Source organism: Plecotus auritus, assembly GCF_963455305.1.
Source record: "Plecotus auritus genome assembly, chromosome: 8".
NCBI classification, from domain to species: domain Eukaryota; kingdom Metazoa; phylum Chordata; class Mammalia; order Chiroptera; family Vespertilionidae; genus Plecotus; species Plecotus auritus.
Genome location: NC_137782.1, coordinates 112,408,881 through 112,421,929, shown reverse-complemented (window position 1 = coordinate 112,421,929; position 13,049 = coordinate 112,408,881). Strand labels below are relative to the sequence as shown.

At 46.4% G+C, this 13,049-nt stretch overlaps 1 protein-coding gene across 2 annotated transcripts in view; it reads right to left on the bottom strand.

The window, feature by feature from the left end:
• Positions 1–13,049, bottom strand: part of ANAPC1 (anaphase promoting complex subunit 1) — a 113,346-nt gene that overhangs the window by 84,995 nt on the left and 15,302 nt on the right. For both annotated transcript variants that reach the window (XM_080685835.1, XM_080685836.1), the window contains exons 10-14: positions 12,816–13,025; positions 9,901–9,996; positions 7,839–7,929; positions 7,685–7,750; positions 944–1,078 (exon numbers count right to left, since the gene is read on the bottom strand). In XM_080685835.1, coding sequence (XP_080541961.1) covers positions 944–1,078; positions 7,685–7,750; positions 7,839–7,929; positions 9,901–9,996; positions 12,816–13,025 — 598 coding nt within the window. The remainder of the gene's footprint in view (positions 1–943; positions 1,079–7,684; positions 7,751–7,838; positions 7,930–9,900; positions 9,997–12,815; positions 13,026–13,049) is intronic.

The following is a 13,049-nucleotide window of genomic DNA, read 5'->3' as shown; positions in this document are numbered from 1 at the left end:
CATAACTTCATCCTCAAAAACTGTAATCCCTGGTGATTGAATTCAGAATAAACACAACCTTTTCATCCTTTCTTCTATTAAGGGCTTGTCAATAGAGTGCAAATCCCAGCACCACCATTATTAGCTACAGGCCTTGCAACAAGTAACCTCCTTGTATCTCTATGTACCCATTTGTAAAGTAGGGATCAGTAACTTCCCAATAAAGCTGGTCTAAGAAATTAAATAAGTTAATACATACAAAACACACAGAACATACATAACAGTGCCTAGTAGACAGAAAACACTCAAAAACAGGTTATCACGACAATCCCAAAAGACCCCTTGTACTTTGCATAAATATTCGTTCATTCTGCCTTCAGACATGTTGAGTCTTCACTTGTGCACTAGGAGATGGAGATGCAAATATGCACACACGTGTTCTGCATTCACCTGCCTCCATGCCCGTGCCCCTGTGAGCCCTCTCTCCCCAAATGCTCCTTCCCACCTGCAGACATCCCACTTATCCTCACAGGCCAACCCAGATGGGCCTCTGCAAGATGAGAGGTGGTTCTGCCACACTGACCCATCAGTGTATCTTATCAGTACATCTCCTCAGGACATTTTATTAGTCATCGTAAGTCTTAATAGTCTACTTTAAATATAATTTATTATGCAGACACTACATCTGTTTCACGCAAGTAAATGGAGAAATCCCTAAATGGAAAAGAATGCCTCATTCTCATCTCTGCGGCACCTTTCATTGTACCTTCCACATCACATAGAAGGTCACTGCATGTTGACTGAGACATTGGTGCTTGGACACATTCATATTCTACAAGTATTAGCTAAACTGCCAATTCTGCCATTTTTTAAAACGGAAAAAAAAGATAATCGTGAAAAGAACATTTGACCAAACTTCTTTAAAACATTATTAATTTTTGACAACACCTAATTCCTTTCTCACCTCATCCAAGGATCCAAGCAGTTTACTCAGAGGTGTAGGAGTGCTGACACTGTCAAGTGGAGTGCTGGGCCGAGGCATCGCATTGGACATTGTCAGAGAAGGAGCAGGAAGTCCAGGAATAAAAACCTTTCCCACCTTAAAGCAATGAAAGGATGTAAAAATATATATGTTCTTTTGGTATTTCAAATTTTATGCTCAAACACTAAAAATCAAAGAAAATTAAAATTTTAGTAATGTAGCAAATTCTACCATCCAACTACATATATCTACACTAATAAAAGAGAAACATACAAATTGACCATCACTCCACTACACCCACCAGCCAATCAGGAGTGAGTATGCAAATTAGCCCAACAAAGATGATGGCGGCCACAGAGCTAGAGCGAGCAGGAGGCTTGGGTTGCCCCCGGCGATGGAGGAAATCAAGCTTCCCACCCGCCCTGGCCGGCCCTGGCCTCCGCTCAAGGCTACAAAGTTTCAATTATAGAAGATAAATAAATCCCAGATACCTGCTTCCAGCCAGCGCTGGCCTCTGCTCAAGGAGGGCCTGGGAGCCTGGGTTGCCAAGGGGCGTGGCCAGCCTGAAAACAGCCCTCAGCGCCTCACCCAGGCTGGCCACACTCCCATGGGGTGAGGGGACCCGCTAGGAGGCTTGGCCAGCCTGCAAACAGCCATCAGCCCCTTACCCAGGCTGGTCAGGCACCCCAGTGGGGACCCCCACCCTGATGGGAGTGTGGCCAGCCTGCAAACAGCCATCAGCCCCTCACCAAGGCTGGCCAAGCACCCCAGCAGGGACCCCTACCCTGAAGGGGCTGTGGCCAGCCTGAAAAGAGCCCTCAGCCCCTCACCCAGGCTGGCTAGGCACCCCAGTGGGGACCCCCACCCTGAAGGGTCTGTGGCCAGTCTGCAAACAGCCATCAGCCCCTCACCCAGGCTGGCCAGGCACCCCAGTGGGGACCCCCACCCTGAAGAGGGTGTGGCCAGCCTGAAAACAGCCCTCAACCCCTCACCCAGGCTGGCCACGTCCCCATGGAGTAAGAGTCCCTGCTGGAGGGGGGGGCGTGGCCAGCCTGGAAACAGCCATCAGCCCCTCACCCAGGCTGGCCAGGCACCCCAGTGGGACCCCCCACCCTAAAGAGGCTGTAGCCAGCTTGAAAACAGCCCTCAGCCCTCAACCAGGCTGGCCATGACCCCCAGTGGGGACCCTCACCCCATGGGGGCTTGGCTGGCCTGCAAACCACCACAGGCCCTCGCCCAGGCCGCCCCACGCCCCAAGGGAACCCCCCACCCTGATCTGGAACACGCTTCAGGGCAAACCAGCTGGCCTCCACCCATGCACCAGGCCTCTATCTATACTAATAAAAGGGTAATATGCTAATTAGACTGGGAGACCTTCCGGGAGACCTTCCAGATGTTCTTCTGGACAAAGCCATGGTGGCGGGGCCGAGGTAGAGGTGGTTAGAGGCCAAGAGGGGAGGGCAGTTGTGGGTGATCAGGCTGGTTGCGGGGGCCATTGGGGGTAAGCAGACCAGCAAGGGGGCCAGTTGGGGGCGAGCAGGCCGTCAGTGGGGGTCAGTTGGAGGTGATCAGGACAGCGGGGGGGGGGGGCAGTTTGGAGTGAGCAGGCCAGCAGGGGGGCAGGTGGGGGCGAGCAGGCCAGTGGGTAGGGAAGGTGGGGGCGAGTAGGCCAGCAGGGGGGGGCATTTGGGGGTGGGCAGGCCGGCAGGGGGTCAGTTGGGGGTGATCAATCTGGCGGGGGGGTGGGCATTTGGGGGCAAGCAGGCTGGCGGTGGGGGGCAGTTGGGGGCGAGCAGGCTGGCAGGCAGAGTGGTTAGGGGCAATCAGGCAGGCAGGCAGGCAGGCAGGCAGGCGAGCGGTTAGGAGCCAGCAGTCCCGGATTGCAAGAGGGATGTCCGACTGCCAGTTTAGGCCCGATCCCTGTAAACCAGCAGTAGGAGATCCTTCGAGGGGTCCCAGATTGGAGAGGGTGCAGGACGGGCTGAGGGACACACACCACCCATGCACGAATTTCGTGCACCGGGCCTCTAGCGCCTATCTAATAAAATAGTAATATGCAAATTAACCATCACTCTGCTACACCCACAAGCCATGCCCACCAGCCAATCAGGAGCAAGTATGCAAATTAACACAACCAAGATGGCTGCAGCCACGGAGCGAGCTGGAGGCTTGGGTTTCCCTGGCAATGGAGGAAGCCAAGCTTTCCGCACACGCTGGCCGGCCCAGGCCTCCACTTAAGGCTACAAAGTTTCAATTATAGAAGATAAATAAATCCCAGATACCAGGGCCTCCGCTTGGGTCGCCGGGGGGCATGGCCAGCCTGCAAACCACCACAGGCCCCTCGCCCAGGGCGCCCCACGCCCCAAGGGAAACCCCACCCTGGCCCAGGACACCCTTCAGAGCAAACCAGCCGGCCCGCACCAGTGCACCAGACCTCTATCCTATCTAATCCTATCTAATAAAAGAATAATATGCAAATTGACCATCACTCCAATACACAAGATGGCTGCCCCCATGTGGTCAAAGATGGCTGCCCCCATGTGGACACAAGATGGCCGCCACAAGATGGCCAACAGGGGAGGGCAGTTGGGAGGGACCAGGCCCGCAAGGGAGGGCAGTTGTGGGCAATCAGGCCAGCAGGGGAGGGCAGTTGGGAGGGACCAGGCCTGCAAGGGAGGGCAGTTAGGGGTGACCAGACCTGCAGGGGAGGGCAGTTAGGGGTGACCAGGCCTGCAGGGAAGGGCAGTTAGGGGCAAACAGGCTGGAAGGGGAACAGTTAGGCATCAATCAGGCTGGCAGGCAGAAGCGATTAAGGGCAATCAGGAAGGCAGGCAGGCGAGCAGTTGGGAGCCAGCAGTCCTGGATTGTGAGAGGGATGTCTGACTGCCGTTTAGGCCCAATTCTACAGGGATCAGGCTTAAACGGGCAGTCGGACATCCTTTGAGGGGTCCCAGATTGGAGAGGGTACAGGCTGGGCTTAGGGACACCACCTCCCCCCCTCCGCCGTGCACGAATTTCGTGCACCAGGCTAGCCCTATATAATAAAAGGCTAATATGCAAATCAACCGAGTGGCAAAATGACCGGTCGCTATGACACACACTGACCACCAGAGGGCAGATGCTCAACACAGGAGTTGCCCCCTGGTGGTGAGTGCGCTCCCACAGGGGGAGCACTGCTCAGCCAGAAGCCGGAATCACAGCTGGCGAGTGCAGTGGCATGGCGGGAGCCTCTCCCGCCTCCATGGCAGCACTAAGGATGTCCAACTGCCAGCTTAGGCCTGCTCCCTAAGCTGTCAGTCAGACATCCCCCAAGGGCTCCCGGACTGCGAGAGGGTGTAGGCCGTGCTGAGAGACCCCCCAAATACACGAATTTCATGCTCCGGGCCTCTAGTCTTGGTATAATTTCTCTTGGTCTGACTCCTTCTCTTCATTACTGAGAAAAGAATTATTTTTTGCAGGAAAGTGGGGAAAAATACTCAAAACTAAAGAGAAATTTTAACAATATACTTACGTATGTCAATGTACCTCCCAAAAGCTAATAAAATTACAGAAGTTGTCGAAATAAAATCCATAGGATTAAACAAAAATGACAAACTAATGCATACAGGTGAGACAGAGGAGTTTACAGGTGTGAGTATGCAAAAAGTACGTTTACAGGTGTGAGTATGCAAAATAAAGTTTATTTTTGTATTATTATTTATTAATTTATGTATTATTTTCCATAAGAACAACTACAAACCTACTTTTGTCCCACCCTGTATACATATAATGTTTTGGGGGTTTTTTATTGATTTTTTACAGAGAGGAAGGGAGAGAGATAAGAGAGTTAGAAACATCGATGAGAGAGAAACATCGATCAGCTGCCTCCTGCACACCTCCCCCTGGGGATGTGCCCACAACCAAGGTATATGCCCTTGACCGGAATTGAACCTGGGACCCTTCAGTCCACAGGCCAACGTTCTATCCACTGAGCCAAACCAGTTAGGGCTACATATAATGCTTTTAACAAGCTATCAGAGACATCCAGCTAATGAAAAGATGGAGAAAGCACATTCCACACTACTCCTCCCACTAATTACTACAGCAACAAAAAAACTCTGCATGAAATTTAGAATGCAAGAGAAGACTCTGAAAGATGAGGAAAGAAAACTGACTGGCTAAGGACCTGAGACTCAGGAATGAGCTCTGATGAATTACCACAGTTTCTGTTTCTTAATGTCCTTACATAACCAGGCCTTGGGCTCGTGAGGGGCAGACCAAAAGGGGCCCCATGAAAACCTTACTCTTTCTAGCCAAGAGTGACCAAGCAGGACAGAAACATTTATACCAGACCTGCCCCACTCCAGGCAACACTATGAAACAGCCATGGTGCTCAGTGACCTCTGGTCTGAAGACACCTCTGCACCTGTGAGGACTAAGTGGGCTTTCTCCCCACAAAGAGACTGTAGGCCAGGCCTACCTTATAGGCCTGTTCTACAATAACTTAGTGCCATCTCCTCTCCTCCTCCACAAGGCAGCCCCATCCCCTCCCCGTGGTGTGCAGCCACTGCGCAGGGGCATAAGCACTGGCTTCCATCCTTGCTCTGCAATAAGGCAGCACGCCTCTCCTCTTCCCCCCTGCACTGCATCCCACCCCCACCCTGCAGTAGCAAGGCAGTAACTCCTCTGTCTCAACTAGAGGGTGAGGGGAGAAGTAGAGGGAAGGAAAAAGAGAACAGGATTTTCTAAGTATGTGTATGAAAAACTGGGCAGTCCTCAACGAAGCAAGTGTGAAACTGACCGGCAAGGACACATTAAAAGATCTGAGAACTAAATGCTGCTCTGGAACACCATTCAGGTCTCAGACTGGGTTGCACAGAAGTTGAGGTGCAACCTCATTATGGGAACAGACAAAAAAATAGGCCCAAGAAATACTACTGTCCCTGAGCAAAGAACCAGGAAAGGGACAGCCTAACAAGAGAGAAACCTTTGAGACAATAACCAACCTCCTCCAGACAAACACCATGGAGAAGCCTGGGCCCCACTCTCAGCACTGTCAGCAAAGCCGAGTGGGGTGCCTAGACTTCCATTCTTACCTGGCTGTAAACGAGTCACCAATTTGGGGGGAAAATAGTGCTGTGGATTAGCAGCATTGTAAAAAGTACTCAGAACTCTCATACACTGTTGGAGGCCAAGAGTAGGGGCAAATGTTTTAAATTGGTACAACCTACAATTTGGAAAACTATCTGGCACTACGTGGCCAAAAGTGAATATGCATAAACTCTAGAACAAGGGTGGGGAACATCTGGCCTGAGGGATGTATAAGGCCCACAAAATCATTTGGTCTGGCCCTGCCAAGGCATTAGGGTTGAGTTAATTAAATGTTTGACCAAGTAGAGCAGACTAATTTTTAAGTTGATCATTTTGTATGGCCCTCAGATGATGTTATAAATATCTAAATGGCCCTTGGCAGGGTTCCCCACCCCTGCCATAGAGGCTAGGGGACATATACTAGTACTAGACGCCTGTTGCACAAAGATTCGTGCAAGAATAGGCCTTCCTTCCCCTGGCTTCGCTCCTGGCCACCCAGGAGCCTGCAAGTCCTCTCTCCCGGCCGGAGCGCCGCTCCTGTAGCTCCCTCTGCCCCGCGCTCTCACCCGCATAGCAGGCATCCCGCCCTGCCTGGCCACTCCATGCCTGCATATGCAAATTAACCTGTCATCTTTGTTGGGTTAATTTGCATACTCACTCTTGATTGGCTAATGGGCATCATGGAAGTATGGTCAATTTGCTATTTCTCTTTTATTAGTGTAGATATGCATTTTTTTTAAATTACTGTTTACTAGAACTACAGCAGAAACAACAAACAACCTTAGTGACAGGTAAAATAGTGAAGGTTTATATCATCATACAATGGAATGTCATGTAACAGTGAATGGGGAAGCAACTACACATCAAGATAGACAAATCTAAAAGTAGCACAATGTTGAGCAAAATAATCAAGTCAGAGAAAAGTATATGGTATGGTGTCCTTTACATAAAAATTCAAAACAAGGAAAACCAAACAATTCACTCTTTAGTGATACATACACAAGTGCAAACAAGTAATAAAAACAAGGGACTGATTTATGGCAAAAGTCAGGATAGTGTCTATCTGGGGGAGGTAGGGAGATGAGGACACAGTCAGGCAAGAACTCCCAGGAGACAAATGATACTGGCAGCACCCTATTTCTAAACCTGAGCATAGCTTACACAAATGTTCTTGTCATTAATCTTCAAACTGTGTGTATGTACTTAAATTTCATAATTTAAATTTGTAACATTTACATTATTCATATATAAATTTCACAACTTATAAAAAGATCCACCCAACACAGTATACATTTAATATAATGGAACTTTATAAAAACTTTGAGAATTATCAAAGCTACCTGTGTATCAATTTCAAAACTATCAATTTATAAAACTGCAGCTTAACTCTTTTTTCAAGTATCTTTCTATCCTCACTGAAGGTTCCCCATCTATTCTGGGTTCCCAGTGCCAGTCTATCTAATGGCAGTGAGTCAACCTCCCACTTAAGACCAACCTAAATTGGGAACTTCATTTTCAACTCTTACCAAAAAAAAAATTTCTGCCAAATCCTACAAATGGGAATAAATATTAAATATCAAACTAAAGCAACAATACAAAATCCTAACTAAGGAGGGAGACCTACAAAAGCACCAAAAGCTGCTTCTGACTCACCCGAACCACTCCTGTGTACAGCACCAGGTTTCCACTGCTTTCCAGGACCAGCATGGTGTCTATCTTCTAAAAAAGGACACACATTTTATTTTAAAGTCTGCAAATTACGAAGCATAATGATTTTCAACTTCTCAAGAAAAATGCCTGCATTTACCTCCACTGGTGCTGCGTCCTTTGCCTGTATGTTGGTGATGGAGCCAAAGATGAGCTGGGTCTTATCATTACTCTCTTGAAACTTTACACAGCTAAAGATTAAATTTAAAAAAACACAAAGTATTGACACATGTAATAGCCTGTACTGATCTCCAGGGTATTATGCAAAAAGCCCACCTCAAAAGGTTTCATATTGTAGCATTCCTCTTATCTATCTTGAAATGACAAAATTATAGGGATGGAGAACAGATTAGTGGTTGTCAGGGGTTAGTGACTGGGGTGGGTGTGGTATATCCTATATAATAAAACCCTAATATGCAAATTGACCAAACGGTGTAACAACCGGTCGCTATGACGTGCACTGACCACCAGGGGGCATACACTCAACGCAGGAGCTGCCCCCTGGTGGTCAGTGTTTTCCCACAGGGGTAGTGCTGCCCAGCCAGAAACTGGGCTCACAGCTGGCGAGCACAGTGGCGGTGGTGGGAGCCTCTCCTACCTCTGCTGCAGGCAGGTGGTAAGGAGCGAGGGGTCCTGGACTGGGAGAGCCCTGGACTGGGAGAGGGATGTCTGACTGCCGGCTTAGGCCCGATCCCTGGGGGAAGAGGACCTAAGCCGGCAAGCAGACATCCCCTGAGGGGTCCTGGACTGCGAGAGGGCGCAGGCCGGGCTCAGAGCCCCCCGCTCCCCCATTTCACGATTTTTGTGCACCGTGCCTCTAGTGTTAACTATAAAGGAGAAGCACAAGGGAGACCTTTAAGGTAATAAATAAGTTCTGTACCTTGCTTGTGACACCTGCACAAATTTACACATTGAGAGAACCTCCTGGAATCACACACATACGTACACATACGTACACATACACACACACACACCTCTATGTAAACTGATGTAACCTTAATAAAGTCTGTAGATTATACTGATACCAATTTCCTAGTTTTGATCATGCACTAAAATTATGTAAGATGTTACCTCTGAAGCAAAAAGAATACAAGGTACACAGGACCCCTCTACTATTTTGCAACTTCCTGTGATTTATAATTATTTCAAAATAAAATTATAAATAAATGTGCAAAAGACAGGAATATACATTTCACCTAAAAAGATAAATGGCTAATAAGCACACGAGAAGATGTTCAACATCATAAATCATTAGGGAAATGCAAATTAAAACCCTTCACACTCACTAGAATGGCTACAATCACAGAGATTTACAATATCCGATCTTGTCAAGGAGAAACTGAAAGCCTCGAATATGGCTGGTGGTAATGGAAAACAGTTCAGCCTACTTGGAAACAATCTGGCAATTCCTTAAAAATTAAAAACGAATTTATCATTGGACTCAACCATGCACTCCTATCTATCTACCCAAGGAAAAATAAATCATGTATGTCTACACAAAGACTTTAGTTCATAGTGCCATAACTCACAAGGGTCAAAAAGTAGAAACAGACCAAATGTCCATCAACTGCTGAGGGATAAACCACACCTGATACATCTGCACAATGGAGGACTACACACAGAGGACTACAGCACTCATACACATTACAACATGGTGGGTCCTAGCAAACAATATGCTAGTGAAAGAAGCTAGCTACAAAAGCTACATTCTGCACAATTCTTTAAAATGTCCAGGAAAGACAAATCCGCAAAGATGAAAGCCTACAGAGCAGATGCCAGAGGCTGAGAATGGGAATGAGACTGAGTACAAATCATGCACAAGGATTTTAAGATTAGAGAAATTTTAAAAACTGGATTGTGGTGATGGTTGCACAACTCTGTAAATTTTCAAAAAATTGTTTAATTTTATACTTAAACATGTCAACTTTATGGTATATAAATTACTGCAATAAAGCTACTCAAAGGAAAAAAGGAGGAAGGAAGGAAGGAAGGAAGGAAGGAAGGAAGGAAGGAAGGAAGGAAGGAAGGAAGGAAGGAAGGAAGGAAGGGGGGAGAAAGGGAGAGAGGGAAGGAAGGGAGGGAGGGAAGGAAGGGAGGGAGGGAGGGAGGAAGGGAAGCCCTACATTTATTTACACAGAATATCAATGGGAATATGCACTTACCGTAACTGGAGCTGGGACTCTACTAAAAAGCACAAGAACTTTTGCCCACATAAGTCAGATGTAATAAACACTTTTGAGGCCTGTGAATTTTTCTCTCTGAAATAGATATATTAATAAAGTAACTGTCAGCATTGGCTCAAAAATCTACCACAGCAACTATTAAAAGTCTTTGAAAATATTCTGCCAGAAACCTAAAACTACATGGGCCAAGCAATAACCTGGAAGACCCAAAAACACTTCTAGAATTTGAATTTCATGATTCCTGAGATTCCTTTCAGCTATCTGATTCTGAGTCTACAGCTTTCTTGGGGGGAAATCACAATACATTTAATCAATTTCAATAATTTTTTACTTCCATAATATGCAAGTCACCAACTGCTAAAGTAATGTAGACTTGAATTCCTATCCCTTTAAGGGGTCAGACATTTCATAACATGCCCTTTCCTAAATCTCTCCTCTCTCTCTCAGATTAGGTGCTATTTCCTCACTTTTTTCAATCAACACCTCTAATTGCCAAAGATTTCTTCCTAGAATGGTGCAGAAGATCAGAAATCTTTAAAATAGGTATCTGCAATATATTCAACTTACCAAGAAGGTCTTTAAAAGTAGGAATTTTTTATTTTATTTTATATCAGAGAAGCTACTTCAACACTGTATTCCCATCTCTACTTTCCTCCAATGACCCTCTAAGAGCAGGCATTTGCCTTCTGCCTCAGAGACAAGATGCTGTAAGGCTTCAGCTCAACCCCCTGCCTCTGTGTCTGATAAACACCACCTTCTTTTGCCCAGGCTAATCTCCACCTGAGCTCCATGCTGGTTTGTCCATCGTCATTTCCTCTCCCTTATATTTGCAATGCTTTCCCTGTTTTGGTTATGCTCCTTAAAACCTACTCTCTCATCTATATATATAAAAGCCTAAGTGACAGAACAACCAAACTACCAGTTGACTGGTCGCTATGATGTGCACTGACCACCAGGGGGCAGACGCTCAATGCAGGAGCTGCCCCCTGGTGGTCAGTGCGCTTCCACAGCCAACCTCCCCCCCCACCCCCACAAGGGAACCCACCTGTGCACGAATTCATGCACCAGGCCTCTAGTATTAACATAAAAGCCTTGAAACACAAAGACAGACTATTAGATGATATAAGGGACTTACTGTTAATTGGCTAGGTTAACAATGGTATTGCAGTTGGGTAAGGAATTGTCCTTACTTTCTAGAGACACACACTGAGGTATTTAGTCATTAAGACGAATTTTCTTTAAGTAGGTCAACATAAACAAAACTCTACCTTGACCTAGAGACTCTTTAAAATAGTCTCTTCATCTATGTTCATTTCCTCAGCCCCATTTACTTCCTCCACCCACTGCAATGCACCACCTGTTCCCCAAACATTCTTGCCAAGGTCACTGGTGAAATCATTGCCCTCCAGGTACCTCTTATGCCACACCTCACCAGCTCCAGGTAATACAGGCACTTGCTTTGTGAAAGGCTCTTTTCTTGGGTTCCATGACATTTCTTTCCTGCTGCCTCTCCCACCTGACCTCTTGCTTTGTCTCTCTGCAGCAGCTTCCTCTCTTTTCATTCTTCACCCCAAAAAGTTTAAGTTTCCAAGACTTCAGTCCCTAGCCCTTTTCCAATTCTACACCACGTTTTAACTATATGGAGGTCACAGACCCACTTTGAGAAACTAATAAATGTGAAAACTCTCTCCTGAGGAAAAGGCCTACGCACTACACATACACATGATTACTATGCATGGTTCCAGAGGATTACCAGAGTCCCTGCAACCCCAAGCTCACCTACAGGACCACCAGGAACCTGACCCCTACACAATCCTTAAATTCCAACTCTTTCTCTTACCTCAAACACCACTTATAAGCCCATAATTCTCATGTTTTTTGCTCTGCTCTTTCCCCCGAGTTTAAACCTACATATAAAGCACCTTCTTACAACTCTCATCAAAGGGAAGATTCCTAAAGGGCAACCTCTCTTTCTCAGCCCTTTCTCTTCCCCCAGGCACAAGAAGAGTAAGTCCATCTGTAGTTCCCTGAACATACCACGCGCTCAACCTTATAAACATCTATTCTGAGGCCCTCTGACCACTGTGCCTCTCCATCTTTCCAAAGCCCTGCCAGCAGAACAGGGAGTGTCTCCTGTGTCACCATCCTTCCATGTCTCTTTGAGGTCAGGGACAGTGACTAATTTGCCTGCTAACCCACAGCCTAACACATACACTGGGATTGGCAGAATTAATAAATGGATAATTAATGAGAACATAAGAGGAGAAAGGTCCCACAGAACAGATCTGAACTGTGTTTCCCAAGAAGATCAGCCAACACTCAACTAACATAAAGAGAAAAACATTAAAAAATGTTATAAAAATCCTGTTTCCTCATCTACAAAATTAATTGCTTCTCCCTATACCAACAAACACCTCAAATCTGAGAGATTATTACTAAGTTAAAAAAGAAATAACAAATGACAAAAAAAATATATTTTCATGATCACTTTAATGTCATTAAGATCCTCTCCTGAAACAGAGGTGGCCTTAATACGTGCCTATACATTTTTATAAGTATTAATAACTGAATGCTGGGGTCCTCAAACTTTTTAAATAGGGGGCCAGTTCACTGTCCTCAGACCGTTGGAGGGCCGGACTATAGTTTAAAAAAAAAACCTATGAACAAATTCCTATGCGCACTGCGGGTCCAGGATGAGTTGGCTGCTAAGCAGGACAGGCAGCGGCACCCGGCGGGCCAGATAAATGTCCTCGGCGGGCCGCATGTGGCCCGCGGGCTGTAGTTTGAGGACCCCTGACTGAATGCATTAAAAAAGAAGTTTAGGCAAAATAACAAGTATCTTCTAAGACTTTTAGCAACATTTTTCTTTGAAAATAGAAATATATACTTCAAACCTTGTATTAGTAATCACTTCTGTCCATAAATGATCAATACAAAGTTCAGGAACAATTGGCTCTGTTTCTGGTGCAAGAAACGAGCTATTCGAATTACTATCTGGAGAATGAGGAATACTGTGTCTCCTTGGAGATTGATTATGGCTTGAAAGGTTGAACCTTTGCACCCCCGTGAAAGAGTGCACTCCTGAAGCAGGGGAATGAGCACGACTGCAAAACAGAGGAGAGAGGGCA